Consider the following 16,314-nt stretch of genomic DNA (forward strand, 5'->3'; position numbering starts at 1 on the left):
CGCGCTGCCTCCCGGCCTCCCCGGAGCCCCGCTGCGCCCGCCGGGGCTGGATGTGCCGCGGGAGCCGGGCGCGGAGGCGGCCTTGGGTGTCACGAGCGGCTCCGGCCTCAGCAGCAGCTCCACGTGGGCGGCCCCGTCGCAGTCAGGATCCGAGCTGACAGCGGCGCGGGGGGAAGTGCACCGGGGCGGCCGCCGCCTCTTGCCATGGACCTGTCCGGGTGCCAGCCCTCGCCGCCGCTTGGATGCTGATGTGAGGCAGCCCAGGGGGGTGTCCTGAGCTCCCTCGCTGCCCCCCCCCAGCTCCAGCCCCCCCCCGCCAGATGCATTCGCTGCTGGATCGCAAGAAGAAAGCAGGCGGCTGCGTGGATGCTGGGCTGGAGCTGCGGGCTGCAGGTTCCCTTCCCCAGCCTCAGAGGATGTTCAGCTGCGTGGGCTGCTTCTGGGTCCTCCTATCCTCCTGCCTGGTGGCCGTCTGCAGCTTCAGCTTCCTCTCCCCTGCCTGGATCGTGAAGGAGCATCACCTCCAAGCCCACGGCGGGGTCAGCTTCGGCTTGCTGTGGCACTGCTCCGAGACGCTGGAGCAGATGTACAGCTGCTACACCTTCGGGGGCCTCGGCAAGTTCCACGAGATCCCCTCCAGCGCCTGGCAGGTGAGGGGCTGCGGGATCCCGGCGGCTGGGGCGGGGGGAACCGGCCTGTCTGCCTGACCCCCAGGCGGGCTGCCCCCTGGGCGTCTCTCCCTCCAAAGGGTGGCTTTGGTGCGGGTTTGGAATGCGCCTTCCGTCCTCCCCCACGCTGGTTGTGTGACAGGAGCAGCCCTGCATCCTGGGGATACAGCCCGCTGGGCAGTGCAGCAGAGGGGGTTTAGGAGCAGCCCTGCACCCTGGGGATACAGCCCGGCTGGGCAGTGCAGCAGAGGGGGTTTAGGAGCAGCCCTGCACCCTGGGGATACAGCCCTCTGGGCAGTGCAGCAGAGGGGGTTTAGGAGCAGCCCTGCACCCTGGGGATACAGCTCGGCTGGGCAGTGCAGCAGAGGGGGTTTAGGAACAGCATTGCACCCTGGGGATATAGCCCGGCTGGGCAGTGCAGCAGAGGGGGTTTAGGAGCAGCTCTGCACCCTGGGAATACAGCCCGCTGGGCAGTGCAGCAGAGGGGGTTTAGGCGCAGCCCTGCATCCTGGGGATACAGCCCGGCTGATGCAGAAAGGAGACTGGGGAGCTGAAGTCTGCAAAGGGTGGGCTGGGCTGTGGATCCGAATCTGATTTCAAACTCCAAAGGCTCTGAGATCCCTGCAGTGGAAATCAGGCATGGCTCTGTGGAAGCCTGGGGAGCCATGCTGGTGTAGGACAGGTGTAAGCGTGGTCAGGATTGGCTCCAAGCCCCGTCAGCCCAGGGAGCGTTCAGGGGGCAGGATTAGCACATGCTGGTAATGTTAGTGGAATGTCAGGATTCAGCGCACTGGAGTGTGGAGCCCATTGGCCGGGCTGCACAAAACATCTCAATCCAATTAGGGCAGCAGGAGGTTCCAGTATTAGCACCTGCTTCCCCATAAGCATCTATTTTAGGAGCAGCTGGGAGGGGCAGGCTCAGGGGCACTGGACCTACATACAGAGCCCTGTGTGAGCAGGCAGGATCGCTCTCCAGTCTGAAGGCAGCTGCCTCCTCCAAGGTGATGGCCCCTGGGAGCAGTGGGGGGCGAGGCAGATTACTGCCAGCTCTCCAGAAGGCTTTAATCTGGTTTGCTCCGAAAACTCGGGCTATTATCTGGTTTGTGCTGCTTGCCCAGAGCGGAGCGAATGGAGGTGCACATCTCTTTGCAAGAACTTTAGGATTAAACTTCTGAGTCCCCCCTCCCCTACACTCACCGGGGTGAACCCCACTGGTACCCATGTATCAATGGGTATAAGATATAGACAATGTGCAAGCAAATGTCGACCTACTAATGGGGAAGAAAATGGGGAAATAAATGGAACAGGTTTTGCGTATTTGAAACTTTTGTTCTTACCACGGTACCTGTGAAGGAGAGACGGAAGGTGGTACCAGCACCTCTTGTGTCTTACCAAGTAGGGCTGTGTAAAACTGTCTTTTGCATGCGTCGACTTCAGTGGGAGCTGTCAATGCACAGCACCTCTGAAAATCAATCCACGTACTGGGAAGATAATACCTCTTTGCTCATTCTACCCTGGCCGGTGCTGTTGCCAGACAAAAGTTACCTGGATTGGTTCTTCTTTGTTTTACTTAGAGTTCAGGACAGCCTCTCTCAGCGTTCTGGCTGGCGGGGCTGGGATTATTCTGCTGTCTTTGTGTGACAGGAGCTTGCTGCACTAGATGCAGAATAAAGCAGCATTTCAGCACCAAACCGATGTTTTTTCCCCTCCCCTTCGTTCTTAATCTTGTTTCCTTTCCTTTTATTCCCTGCTAGTAACGGTGGAGGCTCTGACTATAATTTTCCTACAGGTTTCCAAACATATGAGCTTTGAACTGGGCAGCATTGCTCTGTCGCTGGAATCCCACACAAGGGATGAATCAGGGGAAGGTCATGCCTTGTGCCTGACACAATGGGGCATTTAGTGGTTGAATTTCTCAGGCTGTCATGGAATCCAACTGTTGTCACTGTAAGGAAGCAAGTCCCATAGGCTATTGTGTGTTTAAAGGGTCAGTGGTCTCTAAGATTTTCATTAATAACAAGTACACAATTTGTATATTGCACAGAGGAGAGCAGGCTAACTATAATGCTTCCTGTTTGTGCAGTAAAGGATTTAAAAAAAAAAGAGTCATTCAGTTTTTAAAACTTGGCCTTTATACAAATGTTTACAAATGTTATTCAGATAAACACCTCCGGGTAATAACATAACTTTAAAGATAAGAATGAAGCACAATAAGTAATTCATTCCAACAAGATTCCACTACCCAGAGCTGCAGGGCTGTAATATCCTTTTAAGAAATACAGAAAAGAACTGAATACAAAGGCTCAGAGCTTCTTGAATGGATCTTCACTCCGAACAAACAATATTCAGGTATGGGGGGAGACAGTGTACACAAAGTCTTGGTCACATTTCAGTCTCCTTTATTAACCCCTCTGGAATATTTAATTAAGACCAGCCTACAAACAATGCAGTTTGCTTCAGTGGAATGGGAAGAAAACGCCCTCTTGGCTGCTTCCAGCTATGACACAGATGCCTTTTGTACTGATTGTACAAGCAGGTAGAAGGGAGTTACTCCTTGGGATCTTCACTGGGAAGCCGGGTTGTTTTGGCTTCCTGTACAATACATTGTAGGAGTGGCCCCGGGCTTTCTAAACCCACAAAGAACTGGGAGAAGTGCAGTGCTGCCAAACCCAAACATGAGTCAGGTTTTAACAAACTCATTGTTTGACTTGAAATCAGGAAATTTCATTTTTTTAAATAACCAATGTGGGGTTGTTTTTATTTGCCTTCTGCTTTCTGAGCCTTCAGAATTCACTCAGATCACGTTCTCAAGCTTTTCTCTGAATTTTGAGAGCTAGACACTTTTCTTTTTGAATGAAGGCTGAGATTCGTACTTCCAGTTGACTCCAGGAACTGGAGCTTTAAAGAAAAAACATAAAATACCTCGAGAGTCTCAATAAAACCACGAGCATTGGGCAGCCTGGCCAATGGGGGAAGGATAGTTCGGTGGTTAGAGACTGGCTTAAGCAGTGAGAGACCTGTGTTCCATTTTCTGCTCTGCCACATACTTCCTTTGTGACCCTGGGCAAGTCACTTAGCCTCTCTGAGTCTTATTTGCACATTGGGGATAATTATGCTTCCTGCCTCACAGGGGCGTTGTGATTAAAGCCTGTGATTTGCTTTGAGGTCTACTGATGAAAAGTATCATATAAGAAATAGGCTTTATTAATCTGGTAATGGTTGGCCGTGAAGCACTGTGTTTTGCAAGCAAGGGGCCCTAATGAGAGTCAGTATTGCAGGGTCAGCCTGGTGGTTTGTATGGGGAAGAAGCACTTGCTCCTCTACCTACACGAACTGTTCCTCCCCCTTGCCCAGATGGCAGTTACCGCATTTCAAATGTTTCCCCGTTCAAATGTACTGATTTTGCGAAGGGGGTGGGGGAAGCGTTCAGCTCTGCAAATGATCGTTAATGCAAGTTGTGTGTTTGCACTTGGGGGATTATGTTAATCATCCTACAAATGATGCTTTGAATCATGTCTAGAGGTTAATTACCATGCCTTTCTTCTCTTCAGAGGGCCTTTTTGCCTGCTTAGAATTGCTGGCTTTTTTTTTGCTGTCTCTATAATTACTTTTGCAGCTTTGCAATATCGTGGGTTCCTTTAGTTTAACTCTGTCGCCCCTTAGGAAGTACGGCCTTCCCAGCCTGCTCAGGGTCACTTGTGCAGCTCTAAGGCGCACTTGTCCTAAGTGGAAGGAACAGGATGATTTCCTGGGCATGCACGGGGTAGAGACATAAGAAGGGCGAAGGGAAAAAGTCTTGCGGGTGATAAAACTGCTTGGGTATGACACGTTCCAAGCTTGCTACACAAACGGGCCTTAGAACACCCAGACCCACGAAATGGTTTCCTCAGAAAGGTGGCTGTTGTCTCTCTCTCCATCTCTGCCCTGACATGCAGACGGTTGTTGCCGGGATGATGTAGGCTGCAGACACAGAGTTCTCTTGCACTGGCATGTCAGGAACGCATGACCTGCTGCGAAAGGCTGGTACATCTATGCGAACCAGGCGCCATAAAAACTGGGACCCAGTCCCCTCAGCAAAATTCTGGCGGTTCGTCAAGGAAGGAAAGACGACAGCACATTGTTGCCCAGATTTAAGGCTCCGCCGTCAATGAACCACTTTACGAGTGGGATCCTTATTAGAGCTATTCTTGTAAATAAGGGTCACTCGTGCCAGGGTCTTGGTCAGTCCGTTCTGTACAGTAATTTGGTGACTGGGAGCCTTAAATCTGGGCAGTACTGTCAGCATCTCAGAATTAAAGAGAATTCCTCCTGCTCCTCAGGGACACAGGAAGTCACTATGAGTTCATGCTACTTATTTCAGGCTCTGAGGAAGGCAAACGTAGTTCTGTATCCTGAGCTAGTTTGTTTGTTTATATATTTTTTTTCAGTGGAAACCTCAGGCTGGTGTGTCTCTTCTGTCAAGTGCTGCAGTTTGGAAGCAAATGCTCTTTGATCTCATGTCTCTATCTCCCTCTCCCTCCCCCCCAATAGTCTCCAGTTATTTTCGGGCTTTGCAAAGCATGTCCTTTAAAACAACAAAATAGTTGATCAGCCCCTGATATTCAGTCTGGAAACACATTGACCATTTGCCTCTGAAGAATCTACAAGAGGATGAACAGTCGGTCAGCACAGAGCTCAAAATAGATAATAGGAATGGAGGATTTGCCTGACCCAGTCACACCACTGGTCTGATCAAGTCTGAGATCTTGTCTCTAGCAGGATTCAGCACTCAGCCTTCGGAGGAAGTCAAAGCAAACCTCATAATGCACCTAGCCAGTTGATCAGAAACCACAATGATGGGCATGGTATGAAAACTAGACAGACAGACAGCAATGGAGGGGAAGGAGGGGGGCAAAATTCCTTCTTGGACCCTTTTAGGGTTTACCTGGGGTAATCAACTCTAGTTGTGGAGCTTCTCCTGGTTGTACCCCTGCCACTTGACTCCCTTTGTGATCTTAGCAGGTCACTTTGGGGCAGGGTTTTAAAGGTATTTGGGTGCTTAAAGTTGCAGATAGGTGCTCCGTGGGATTTTCAAAGCACCCAACTGCCTAACTCCTATTGAAAATCCCAGTAGGCACCCATACTTGGATTGTCAGGGACAGGGACTGTCTTCTTGTTCTGGGTTTTATACAGCGCCTGGCACAACAGGGTCCTGGCCTGTGACTGGGCCCTGAGGTGTTAACACAACACAAATAACAATAAGAACCTGACATCTCCCCACCCCCGCACTTGTGCAGAGGCCCGATGACTTACAGGGCACCCACACGGAGCAGCTTGCAGGATGGGGACTTCGTTTGGCATTATCAACAAACGAATAGGTTGAGTCCTCAAAACAAGAACCCTCCCAAGGGAGCAGGTTCTTCCGGGCTGCTGCTATCAGTTTGATTCCTAACTATGCTCGCACAGCTTTGGCAGGAGACTGGAGGGTCATGTCAGCATTTCTGAAACCAGTGTCTTCCTCTCTAGGCATATTACCTAGCTATGGATTTTATGCTGTTTCATAGTTCTGTGACTTATATTCATTGAGTGGAAGATATCCCTGATAATGGGAACACAGAATTACTGTATTGGATCCAGATCCCAACTGAGCAAAGTACTTAAGCCTGTGCTGAGCTAGGAGCCCGTGAGCAGACCCAGTGAAGTAAACAGGGGGTCACCTAGTCCTGTATCCTGTCTCCAATAGCAGCTAGTCCTGGATGACTGAAAGGACGGTGTGAAACCACCATCACAGACATTCTGCAATACCAGGCCTATGGGGGAATGTTTTTTCCTACAGCTAGATACTGAGTACTGGTTGGTTTGTCCTGTTTAAACTTCTATCCTGCCTAATGAAACTGTTGATGATACTCTTATTATTCATTATACCTTTTGTTAATTGTATTAAACTCTTTGCCTCAGTAATATCTTGTGGCTGTGAGTTCCACAGATGGCTTATTTCCGTCCATCCATGCGGTAAGAGCTTAAGGACCATTGAAGGTTTGGGTCAAGAGCATGGTGTTCATCTGGGTTACCCCTTACGGTCATTTCATTAAATCAGCAAACAATAACTAAAGTTCAGTTTGTGGCAAAGGTTGTGAAGAAAAGTTGGAAACATTAATCTGCCGTTTACTTCGTCAGTCAGTTTGAGTTAGAGCAACTCTGTCAGGAATTAGACTATACTCTGTTCAGGTTCTTGGACAACACCCGGCGTCACCGAGGTATTGGGGCTCCTCCCAGTGGTGCATCAAATGATATGACTCTCCTGCATCAGATGTGGTTCCTTTCCCATTTCTCTCAGCAAGGAGCAAAATTGAGTAAGGCTGTTGCTTTTGTTTTGTGATGTTCTCTTTATTTTATCCATGAAGTCACGGCTGGAGAAGTGGGCCTTGCGTTTGGATTGGACACTGTGGCATGCTATAGAAAACTTAACAGAGATAAAACTAACTGCAGCGAGGAAGCACGGGCTTGTGACTAAGACAATGGCCTGGGAGTCCAGACCACAGCTTCAATTCCCAGCTTTGCCTCAGACTCTGTATGTGACCTTGGGCAAGTCACAAACTCTGGGCCTCGTTATGCCATCTGTAAAATGGGGCTAATAGCACCTCCCGGGGGTGTGGTGGACGAATTGTTTGTGAGCTGGTTGAGTGCTCGGGGGATGAGCCGTAGAAACATCGAAGTGGATAGAAACTCCAGATTGGCCCACGTCGGGATTATTTTTGATAACTTCAGTTCAATGTGGAATGGAAACCTTTGTTTCAACGTGAAGTTGAGAGGTCGGGCTCTGGCTACATCCATCAGCGGACGATGCTTTTACTTTGGAAAAGGTCCACAGCGAATGGGGAATGTTCGACTTTTATAACCAAAGTCATCAGGGCAAAATAAATGGTGAGTCGTTAAAGATGACACTTGCGAAACAGGTATCCTGAGGGGCTAGGTCAGGATTTTGCTGGTTACGTGTTGTGTCGCCCATTCTGTGGCTGCTCACAGGAGAGGACAGTGTGAGATGTGCTGAACATCCTGGATGATATTTCAGGGGCATGCGATTCCACTGTCTATACCTCTAGGCCTGCGGACTGGATTGAGATGCTTGTAGGAGGCAAAGAAGGCAGTTGGCTGCAGTCACCTTCCATTCTATCCCATCTCTGATGAGCCTTTGTTCTAAGGAGCAAGACAGGAGTGTTTCCGTGAGCTGTGGTGAGGGCTCTGCGCCTAGAATGATTAGCCCAGATCTGCCACTAATACTAGGAAAGGCCTCATCTCAAGCAAAGATAATCACAGCCTGCTGGTGAAAAGGTCTGAGCTGGTACCCAGTGACAGTGCACTGCATGCTGTCTAATTAAAATTTCATTAAGTCGCTTTGCGTCTCTTGAGGGAGGTCACAGGCCCACCATTGATGTGCTAATGTCTTAGTTTTCCCCTTTCTTTCTCTTCCACCATCATCCATCATCCTCTTAGATAAAACAGCACCATTAGTAACTGCTGTCCTCTGTCCCCAGACACCATGGGCCTGGAAAAAAAAGCAGCTGCAACTGATCAGCTGTATTATCTGTCTCTTACCTATTCCCTAATAAAAATGCATTGTTTGTTGTTGCTTGAATTGGCTTTGGCATTAACCTCTCTCTCATTTGTGCTGAATAACTTGATGAGCTCGAAAGCAGGGGAGTTATTCCAATGCAGGGGTTGTACAAGGTGTAACTTTGTTTAAAGAGAAGTTTAACTCACTGCGAAAGCAGCTAGCCCTCAAACCCATCTGTCGCTCTGGAATTACATGGGAAATGTAGCTTTCTGAGAGGAATCCTTCTCTTGATGCGCTGACCGTGCTGGGAGACTTGAAAATACATGTGCCATTGCGAACGTGTGAAACAGTCTGGGGAACAGCATGTGCGTGAGGGGGGCTTTGTAAGAACGGTCTCTGAAAGAATAGCACGTGGTTTACTCTGAAGCTGCTGCTCACCCAAGAGCAACAGGTTCCACTGGGGCTGGATTATTTTTTAAAGCCAAGCAATTTTGCGTGTCCAGAGTGAGACCATTTAAAGAGGCCTGATTTTCAGAGGGTCAGTGCAGGGCACAAGTTTGGTCTCAAGAGGTCTCAAGTTTGGGCATCCAAAAATCATTAGTCACTTTTGAAAATCTCAGCCCACGTCCATTGAAACTTGGACTAAGAGCTAATGGGGAGTGAGGGTTTAGGAAAACTTTGAGAGTATCTAAAAGATCCACCCTACCTGGAGCTAACCGTATGTATCAACCATGTTCAAGCCCTCCATGTGTCTATTGCCTTGTTCTGGAACAGTCACTGAGGAACGGGTGACTTGTGCCCCTGCAGCAAACCTCACCTTTAATGTGGCACCCACAGGGCCTGATCCTGGGAGCGAATGACTCTCCTGAGAGCTGTGGGTAGTTGGCATCTCTAGATTGGGCCCTTAACCCATCATAAAAGAAATCAGGAATGGAGCATTCTTCTGCCTTCTGACATTGCTTGTTACAGTGTGTGCATCAACCTCTAGCGTAGTGCACGACCAGGCACAGGATGAAATGGTGCCCCCCACCCCCCAACCCAAGCACTGATCTTCTGGGGAGAAATGGATTTGCTTACGCTGTAAACTCATGGCCCGGGTTTTGTTCTCCAAAGACAGAGGGAAGAGTCAAGTCAGGGGCTCCCTCCAGGGTCTTATCAAACTCCCCTCCCCACCCGCAACTGCTGTTGTTGCAGCCTGTAAATGTGAACCAGTCGTGTCTCTCTCTGGGGAACACGTCCTGACGGGGATGGGTAGGATTTTCCTTCATTAAAAGGGAATGGTTTGACCAGTTTAGAGCAGCTCTTGCCAGCCCAGTTGCCATGACGTTTGGATAGTATCGGTCGCTTCCTGAGCACTGATTGAAGGCGACTAGCAGACAGTTGCTTTTCAGTTCAGCTGTTTTGGGGGGCAGGGAGGCGAAAAGTAAAACAGGAAGAAGAAACCTCCCAGATGACTCCAAAGGGAAGGAAATTGCCTCAGGAGTGTCAGGATTCCAGAGGGAAGGAGGCGGAGACACGACAGTATGAGCTTCTCTTCCTCCATGTGACGCGAATGCTGGCCAGATGGCGGAAGTTTGGTGCTGAGACTCGGGGAGGGGGAGATATAAATAAGCTGTTAGGTTTATCCACCCACCACTATACACACAGCGTCTCCCTCTGCAAAAAAACATCTGGCAGGAGAAGGAAGCATCTGGTATTGCAGTAATCCCAGGCCAGATCCTGAATGCGACTGTAGCAGCTGAGCTGTTCTGCAGTGGGCTGCGTGTCCCCTTCCAGAGCGCCTTCTGCTGGATTCCGTTCTGTCTGCATGGATAGCGCTCGCCCATGAGCTCTTCCTTTATATGCCACATGTCACCCCCAAATCTTCCCCGGCATTTGCTGGAGTATTAACTGTGCGGCGAGGCCGACCACACCGCGCAAGCTACAGAGGCTTTGCCTGATCGCCACGAGGACCTGCCTCTGAGGGTGAGAAGGAGCTCTGTCACCACAGCCCTTTCTGCTCTTGGGCTCTGTGCCGGAGCTGCCAACCCGTGGGGGTGATTAGTGCCAATTGCAGGGCTACACCAAGCAGCTGGGGGACTGCAGGGGCTTTAGGCTCCTCAGATGGCTTGGAACCAGCAGGCTAGCGGTAAAGGGGTCTGTATCCCATCTCAGAGCCCCCTCCCCCCCCCCCGCTCTCAGTACAGTGCAGTGGCTCCGCGTACCAGCACTTCCGCGCACAAAGGAATCCATCCACTGACTGGGATTTCCAAATCCAGTGCTGTCATTTGCGCTTCTATCTCTGGGCCGTGATTCACACAAATATTTGAGGAGGAGCAGGCGACTGATTTTTAAAAGGACTTCTGGCCCGCCCTCCCTCTTCACTGGGACGCAATCGCGTGCACCCCTGACATGGCTACAGGTGCCTGAGTCACATGATATGCCAGTATCCCCGTCCCGCATGTGAGGAGCAGGATGATGGGTTGAGGAGGGGAGAGGTTGCTTGGGGCTGGCGGAAGGGGGTGGGGGTTCCTGCGGCAGAGATGGAGATAATGTGGGACATTCTCCACTGCTTTTCAAAGCCAACCTGGCCTCATTAGCAAACAAAACCTTCAGCCAGGATAAATCCCCCAGGGGGCCATCAGCTGAGCTGACGTTGAATAATTAAAGGGAGTTTTCCTCTTTACCAGAAGGAATATGTTCTGTGGCCTGTTAACTAGGGCAGCCGGGACAGCAACAAGAGGGGTTTGTGTATCTTGGTATTGACAGCTCAGATGAGGCACGTGAGGAAAATGAGTGTGACTGAGACAGGCCAGGGGTGGGAGGATGGGTCCAGGTGCATTGGGGTTACCCAGGGGCGGAGGGAGTGCGGTGTGACATGGGTACATCAGAATTGTCCAGGTGGAAGGGGGGGTGCAGCACTTGGGTTACTCAGGCTGGGGGAGGCAGCTCCAGGTGTATCCGGGGATAGGGCAGCGGTGGTCAAACTTCCGTGCGCGGCGACCTCCTTCTGACAACAAACTTTACTACACGACCCCAGGAAAGGGGACCAAAGCCTGAGTTCCGCTGGCCCGGGCCGGGGGGCCAAAGCCAAACCCCAAGGGCTTCAGCCCTGAGGAGAGGGGGTTGTAACCTGAGCCCCACCGCCCAGGGCTGGAGCCGAAGCCCGAGCCCCGGCGCCCAGGGCTGGAGCCGAAGCCCAAGCCCTGCCACCCTGGGCTGGAGCCGAAGCCCGAGCCCCGACGCCCAGGGCTGGAGCCGAAGCCCGAGCCCCGCCACCCTGGGCTGGAGCCGAAGCCCGAGCCCCGACGCCCTGGGCTGGAGCCGAAGCCTGAGCCCCGTGACTTCTTGTCCTGTCCTCCATGGTTAAGGAGAACAATTTATCACCCTCCTCTTTATTATAATTATATATGTACTTGAAGACTGTTACCACGTCCCCCTCCAGTCTTCTGTTCTCTAGATTTAATAAACCCAGTTTTTTCAGTATTTCCTTGTAGGTCGTTTTCTAGACCTTTAATCATTTTTGTTGCTCTCCCCTGGACTTTCTCCAATTTGTCCACATCTTTCCTGAAGTGTGGTGCCCAGAACTGGACACAGTATTTCAGCTGAAGCCTTATCAGTGCTGAGTAGGGTGGAAGAATTACTTACTGTGTCTTGTTTACAACACTCTGCTAATACATCCCAGAATGTTTGCTTTTTTTTCGCAACAGTGTTACATTGTTGACTCTCATTTAGTCTGTGACCCACTATAGCCTCCTCCAGATCATTTTCTGCAGTCTCCTTCCTAGCTGATTAGAAGCCCAGAGAGATTAAGTGATTTGCCCAGGATCACACAGGAAGTCTGTTGAATAGCTTGGAATTGAACCCAGGTGTCCTGAATCCTATTCCAGAGCCTTAACCCCAAGATCATCCTGCCGCAAGATCATGGCCCATTGTTACCAGGGTGGCTGGGAATTCCACCTCCACAGAACCTTGGCAAATACACAGGGGGTGACTTCCGTGGTCCAGACCAGAGTACAGGAAGTGATAGCGACTTTTGAGATTGGTTACACAACAAAGTAAAGCCTTTTTTTGATGCTGTGACTATTTTCCTTCTATGCAAACCGCGATGACAGTCACGGGCTGTGAAAGTGCTGCTTGTTAATTTGACTTCCCAGGGAAATCAGTGTATTTCTTCCCCCACCACACCAAAAAAACCAAAAAGCTCATGAGAGGCTGCTCTGCCAGACTGCTGTGGCTGGCATATTGGAGGAGGCCAGGGGGGTGGAGCCTGCACGTTTTGGCACTTGTGTCCCTTTACCTGGCAGTGACTCTCTGCCCAGAATGGGGTGGGGGTGCGGAGGTGATGGTCTCTGCATCTGGCCAGAACACAGGTTCTTGTAACCACTGCCTTTACAGCCTAACCACGCGCCCACGGGTGGGGCTGTCCTGCGCTGGGGCAGCGGGAAGCCCACAGCACATTGCCCTGGTATTCCGCTCCCTCTGTCACCCCACTGAGATGCACCGAGCTGATCGTTTCTCGCCCTCTTTGCTTACAACAGTGCGGATACTTTTGCAGCAGAGAGGATTGATTTAAATCAGGAGACACAAGGCGGGTGAGGTCATATCTTTTACTGGACCAACTTCTGTTGTCTGCAGCAGTGTTGTAGCCATGTCAGTTCCAAGATATTAGAGAGACAAGGCGGGTGAGGTCATATCTTTTACTGGACCAATTTCTAATCAAGGCGATTTCAATCACCAACTTGAAAGCCTTGATGTAAACGGTCAATTCTAATCAGCTCTTCCATTTGTACTTCAAGTATTTTCTAATGGAAGGTGCAGCCTCATTGGTTGATATAACCATTGTTTCCATGGTGGGCAGAGTCATAACTGTTCATAGTTTGAGAACTGAGCCAATCACAGCTCAGGTAGGGAGATGTTATAAAATAGGGGACCCCACAGGTGGGCTCAGTGGATGATCCTGATGAGACACATGCTGGTGTCTCCTGGAGTCAGAGACTGGGTCCCAACACCTGTGACGACTTAGCCAAGCTCTTGCCCATGGTAGCTCAGCTCCTCAGTCCCTCACAGGATTAAGCCCTTATTACAGTACATGACCTATTGTGCCATATTTATAAAGCTTGACCTCAAAAGTTATATGTTTTCCCCTGATTCTCTCTTTATATAGGAAAACAGCCTTTAACTCAAAGTTTTTCATAGAGGCTCATGGATTCAGCATATTTATTTTTTATTTAAATGTTTTAAGAGACTATAATAAGCTTAGGCCTTAACATATTTTGTATTAAATTCAGATTTAATTTTAAACAGGTTTATTTAAAGTTTTTCAAAAAGAAAAACCTATTATAATTTAAATAACAAAATAAAAAAAATCTGATTATTTTGATTCTGTCCAAAAAATCATCCATTTTTATCCACCCTGCTATGAAGCCTTTAATTTCAACATTTAATTAGCACCCATTCAACCCCTGCCTGCTGGGAGTGATGATTATTCTGTCTCTGTCAACGTGCCTGGCAATGAGCCCAGCATCTAAAGCCACACTAACGAGGTTGGCCTCAGCAGGACCTAGATGTTAACATCTGGATTCTTTCCCTGGCATCAGTTCTTGGCCTGGCCTCTTTGCCTGGTAGGTGTTTGCAGTGGGTGAAGGCTTCTCTTAGGGTTCATTTTTTTTCTGCACATTCATTTTTGACAACACAGGGTCTTGGTAAGGGATGCGAGACCTGAAGGATGATAAACAAGAAGCTCCTTTGCTCAGTTTCATTCCCAAGGCTTAATCCTCATTTTTAGGGCTCAAAAGTGTAGGGGTAGTTTTCAGAACAGTTCTTCGTTGTCATGCAGTTTCTGCCCTGACTTTTCCTGCTGCGCATGCCAAAGGGGAGTCCTGCTTCCTCAGTCCACTTCTGCAGTTGGGAGAACGTCTGGGTAACATTTGGGTGCTGCACCTCCAAAACCTTTGAGAGACCCTCCTTTTCCCCCACCCCCATCATCGATTCTGTTAGGCAGTTTTGTGACCCGAGGTCCTGAAAGATCTTCAAACTCGGAACCTGCAGTGTGTGTTCCTCGCCAGCGGATGTATGGCGGCTGGATAAAGAGACAGCCAGTTGTACCCCTGGTGAAGCAGGTGTATCAATCCACAGCCACGTGGTCTCAGAGCGGAGCTCTGTGTGCCTAGCGTCTCCCCTTTCAGGCCTCCCTCTTCCGCCATGACCCCTAACTTGCAGAGCCAATGGCTCAGCGTTTACTCGGCTGCTGTCCACTCCCAGCAGGCTTGTTCTCCATGTAGAGATGAGGCTTTGCCTGTTTCCTCTGCTCCAAACAGGAATCTCTCTTCGCCAGTCAAGGGCTGCTCAGAACGCTGCTGCAAGGACCTCAGCCGAAACCCTTGGGTCCCCTGTCAGCACTTCCTCCTATGGCTGATTTATTTTTTAATAAGGTTAGCGGTAGGCAAAGCCTTAGTAACATCGATTAAAAATCAACTCTAATTGATGGCACCATGGCATGGCAGACAGATGATTAGAGGAACGTGGCTGGAAGCCTCCTGGGTTGTGTCCATTTCTCCTAAGTTGGGGAAAATAAAACCTTTTGTACGAAGACTCTAGTGCACCCCATAGATGCCGGCTCTATCCCCAAGGTTTGGGAGGCAGGAATTAGGAAATGATGCAGCAGGGCCATAATTCACAGGGCGCCCATGGCCTGTCTCCAGTGGCGAGGGCATCTTGACCAGTGAGAACTTGGGGAAGGTTAACTCACCTCCCTGCTAAGCATCCTAATGAATGAACTACTTTCTGCAGGGGAGCACAGCACAGAGGAGACAACGCAGCCAGCTGCAGCAAGCATCCATAAATCCCAGAGCCGGCGGCTGCAGCCAGATTGGTGTATAGACCTGGGAACATATACCCCTTCCTGGCTGGGAAAGTTCTCAGAGAACTCATGGGATTCAACCTGGGGAGGATTTCTGGGGAAAGGGCGGTTGTCACCTCTGCAGTACTGTGATGTCAGAGACCTTGGGTGTCAAACCCCAGTCCACAGGACTCTTAGGAGCCAATCAGTTCCAGCCCCACCCAGTGACCCGTTAACAGGTGTCAGAGCGCTCTGCGTCTGCCCCTTCCTGGCTCCTAGGCAGCCTGCAGACATAACGCCACAGGGCACATGGCTGCTCACTGCTGGGCCAGAGGGCTGGGCTGCCCTTTCTCATGTTCCTGAGTTGGTGCCTAGAAGTAGCGCGCTACCCACAGGGCCCCATATGCCTCCCTGGAATTGCTAAGTGGGGCCGCTCCACAGTTCAGAAGCAGAGGCCCCACATGGTCCTTCCCCTCCCTTACTTGGCATCTATTCAGATATCCAATGTTCCAAGCAGCAAATTTATTTGTGTTTGGAGAATGATCTCCAGTCTCCCGCGGGAGATTCCTCTGCACTCTCCAGCACTTAGGGCCCGATTCTGAGCCCCTGCAGTTCCTATCGACTGGACTGGGAATCTGTCTAAGGACAAATTTGACTCGTCAGCTCGTGTCTCTGGTTTTGATTAGGCTCAGACTTTGCGTCACCGAGATCTGTGCTGCCCCTTAGCCAGGAGTCAGGTGGCTGCACCTGCCCTGTATGGTTCTTAGAGCTGGCTGACAATTGTCCAACAGAACATTTTCTCCATTGGAAAATGACATTTTGTTGTGGGGGGGAATCAATGGAAAAGGCGTTTTGCTAAGGCTGAAAGATTCTGTTTTGACATTTTCAGAGCAGAACTTTTCAGGGTTCATTTTAGACATTTCTTTTATACAAAAATTAAAAGTGTCAAAACCAAAATGTAATTATTTTTTGGGGGAAATTTTGTTTTGTTGGAAACCTAGAAATTCTTTGTTTTCTCTCTGATTCAGAATGAAACAAGTTTTGAAATAGCAGAATTTCCCGCAAAATGGAAATTCCGGCTCTTGCACACCTCTAATTGTTATAATTAATGCACTTGAGCCTAATCTCTGTAGCTCCTTTGGTAGCTGCATATAGATAAAGATCTGCTGCAGTCAGTCAGCTCACCTGATGGTTGCAAGTGCGGGACAGCTAGGAGGCTACATCCTAAAGCAGCTATCGGTCACAAAGCTAGCTGCATCTCAAGGAGAAAGAAGGGTCCTAACTGGCGTATC

The 16,314-nt window shown here is 49.9% G+C and overlaps 1 protein-coding gene across 1 annotated transcript in view; it reads left to right on the plus strand.

The window, feature by feature from the left end:
• Positions 1–16,314, plus strand: part of LOC123352900 (transmembrane protein 211-like) — a 145,141-nt gene continuing 128,827 nt past the window's right edge. Inside the window, exon 1 of the mRNA XM_044993445.1 lies at positions 1–650. Coding sequence (XP_044849380.1) covers positions 321–650 — 330 coding nt within the window. The 5' untranslated portion in view covers positions 1–320. The remainder of the gene's footprint in view (positions 651–16,314) is intronic.

This window comes from Mauremys mutica, chromosome 19 (genome assembly GCF_020497125.1).
Source record: "Mauremys mutica isolate MM-2020 ecotype Southern chromosome 19, ASM2049712v1, whole genome shotgun sequence".
Lineage (NCBI taxonomy): Eukaryota > Metazoa > Chordata > Testudines > Geoemydidae > Mauremys > Mauremys mutica.